Genomic DNA, 3200 nt, shown 5'->3' with positions numbered 1-3200 from the left:
TCCATGTGTTTCCCTTTAAACTCGGGTGCATAAAGTGCGTAAATGATCCCAGCTGATCGTTCAAGCCATTACACGCTTGTCTTTATACAACCCCAATTCCAATGAAGTTGGGATGTTGTGTTAAACATCAATAAAAACAGAATACAATGATTTGCAAATCATATTCAACCTATATTTAATTGAATTCACGACAAAGACAAGATATTGAATGTTCAAACTGATAAACTTGATTGTTTTTAGCAAATAATCATTAAGAATAATCACTTAGAATTTTATGGCTGAAACAGGTTCCAAATAAGCTGGGCCAGGGTCATGTTCACCACTGTGTTACATCACCTTTACTTTGAACAACCGTCCGGGGTCTCCGTTGTCGTATTTTACGCTTCATAATGCGCCACGCATTTTCAATGGGAGACCGGTCTGGACTCCAGGCAGGCCAGTCTAGTACCCGCACTCTTTTACTACGAAGCCACGCTGTTGTAACACGTGCAGAATGTGGTTTGGCATTGTCTTGCTGAAATAAGCAGGGGCATCCATGAAAAAGACGTTGCTTGGATGGCAGCATATGTTTCTCCAAAACCTGTATGTACCTTTCAGCATGAATGGTGCCTTCACAGATGTGTAAGTCACCCATGCCATTGGCACTAACACAGCCCCATACCATCACAGATGCCGGCTTTTGAACTTTGCGTCCATAACAGTCCGGATGGTTCTTTTCCTCTTTGGCCCGGAAGACACGACGTCCACAATTTCCAAAAACAATTTGAAATGCGGACTCGTCGGACCACAGAACACTTTTCCACTTTGCGTCGGTCCATCTTAGATGAGCTCGGCCCAGAGAAGCCGGCGGCGTTTCTGGGTGTTGTTGATAAATGGCTTTTGCTTTGCATAGTAGAGTTTCAAGTTGCACTTCCGGATGTAGCGCCGAACTGTATTGACTGACATTGGTTTTCTGAAGTGTTCCTGAGCCCATGCGGTGATATCCTTCACACATTGATGTCGGTTTTTGATGCAGTGCCGCCGGAGGGATCGAAGGTCACGGGCATTTAATGTCGGTTTTCGGCCTCGCCGCTTCCATGCAGCGATTTCTCCAGATTCTCTGAACCTTTTGATGACATTATGGACCGTAGATGATGAAATCCCTAAATTCCTTGCAATTGCGCATTGAGTAACATTGTCCTTAAACGGTTGGACTATTTTCTCACGCACTTGTTCACAAAGAGGTGAACAAGTGCGCCCCATCTTCGCTTGTGAATGACTGAGCAATTGAGGGAAGCTCCTTTTCTACCCAATCATGGCAGCCACCTGTTCACCTGTGGGATGTTCCAAACACGTGTTGGATGAGCTTTTTTGCCACCTGTCCCAGCTTTTTTGGAACGTGTTGCAGCCGGAAAATTCTAAGTTCATGATTATTTGCTACAAACAATCAAGTTGATCAGTTTGAACATGACATATCTTGTCTTTGTAGTGTATTCAATTCAATATAGGTTGAACATGATTTGCAAATCGTTGTATTCTGTTTTTATGTTTAACACAACATCCCAACTTCATTGCAATTGGGGTTGTACAATCAGAATAACGATAAAGACATGCAATAGTTGCCACACTTTCGCAAAAGAATACATATTCATACCTGAGAAAGAGCATTTACTTTGTTGTCTGCTGTTGTGTGAAGGCAAAATGGCTGCCTCATCGCAGCTCCCTCCAGTGGCTTTAACGCTGAAGACAGCTTTTTGGACTTTGTTTTGCATTTGTTAGTTTTGATTGAAAACAGGAGGATGTCATTATCATCTTCACAAGACGGAAGGGAAGAAAAGGAAAACAAACAGAAAGACAAAGGAGTCAAGAAAAAAGGAAAGCGAGCAGGAAAGAAAGATGAAAGAGGACAAAAAGTAGGGGAAGAAAGAGAGAAAAAAAGGAAACAAAGAAGAACAGAGAGGAAAAAGTGCAAGGAAACAAGGAAAAGAATGAAAGAAAAAAAGAAGAGAAAAAGGCAAGGAAAAAAGAAAGGGAACTCAAACAAAAGGAAAGAAAAACTAAGGAATCACAAAAGGAAAAAAGAGGATCGAACAAGAGCGCAAAGGAAACAAGAAAAAGGGTGAAAGTGTAGATTGTACGCAAAGTGCGGCCGGTCCTCGGTTATCGCGGCTGAGCGAATACTCGCTCGGTCTGGAAAACGCTTTGGGACGTCCCGAGCGGCGGCGTGGACGCGCAAAGCCGAGACCAGAGAAAATCAAACGGACCGAACGCTACAATCGACGCGAGCGACGTACGACCCTCGTGTCGTCGAGCAGAAAGGAAAAAGAGACGCACGCCTGGCACCTTTCACGCACACGTTTTTAATGTCGAAAAGAAGACGCCGACGGCTCTGGGACCTCCGCTCTCCGGGCAAGCGTCGAGCCGCGCCGCCGTCCGTTCAGGCGTCGGCGTCGGCGTCATCGCCGCGGCCGCGCAGCGCGCGCCGGACGACGTCCCGCCACTGGTCGTCGGAGATCTCTCGGGCCCACGCGGGCACGCCCGGCGACGGCAGCGCCACCGCCGCCATCGTCCGCTTCACCAGCTCCACGTGGGCTGCGGGAACAGGAGCGGTCGGCGGTCATTCCCCGAGTGCTAAAATAAGAAAAGCGTCGACTGATTTCGGGAGTCGGGGAATGAGTCGACGACAGCGTCGGGAATCATTTGCTCATTGCCTGCTCTCGGATCTACTATCCGGTGATAGTAGTAGTAACAACAGCGGCGCTTTTCTAGGCACGCAAAGACGCTTTATTTTTGACTCCAGTCGGAAGTTACTTGTGTAGCCACCCCTGCCCCGCGGCTGCCATTCTGCGCCGACGGCCACCAAAGGTCATTCGTGTGTGGGCAAAGTGGTCAGAAAAGCGTTTTGTTTGTTTTTTTATGCTCGAGGGAAATCTTTTCCTCCGGTTAGGGGTTGCGCGTCATCCTACCTCCCCCCTCACATCCATCACCCTTCTGCCAAAATATACTCGCTGGCCGTGTCCCAAATCCTTCACTCACTTCCCCTCGTAAGGTCGCACGTTACGGTGAGCTCTTTCAAACAGAACACGGCGCTCTGTGAATGACGTCGCAGCCGAGTTAATGGAGACTGTTGCGAAGGGCTAAAAACAGAAATAAAAATGGCACTTTATGAAAATGTGACGATTGTTCCTGTACATCGCGATACGAATGCCAACAACGGAAGC

At 47.3% G+C, this 3200-nt stretch overlaps 1 protein-coding gene across 6 annotated transcripts in view; it reads right to left on the bottom strand.

Moving 5' to 3' along the window:
* Window positions 1-1563: 1563 nt before the first annotated feature.
* mea1 (male-enhanced antigen 1) overlaps window positions 1564-3200 on the bottom strand; it is a 12487-nt gene continuing 10850 nt past the window's right edge. For 5 of the 6 annotated variants that reach the window (XM_061689770.1, XM_061689772.1, XM_061689769.1 and 2 more), the window contains exon 4: window positions 2635-3200. This exon is cut by the window's right edge. Coding sequence is in view for 1 of the 6 variants with exons in the window: in XM_061689774.1 (XP_061545758.1) it covers window positions 2417-2571 (155 nt within the window). In the remaining 5 variants the exon portion in view is untranslated. Of the gene's footprint in view, window positions 2572-2634 lie in introns of those variants that run through there. The other variant, XM_061689774.1, reaches the window with a different exon arrangement.

Source organism: Phycodurus eques, chromosome 11 (genome assembly GCF_024500275.1).
Source record: "Phycodurus eques isolate BA_2022a chromosome 11, UOR_Pequ_1.1, whole genome shotgun sequence".
Classification (NCBI taxonomy): domain Eukaryota; kingdom Metazoa; phylum Chordata; class Actinopteri; order Syngnathiformes; family Syngnathidae; genus Phycodurus; species Phycodurus eques.
Note: the sequence above shows the minus strand (reverse complement) of the source record. Positions and strands in the feature narration are given on the sequence as shown.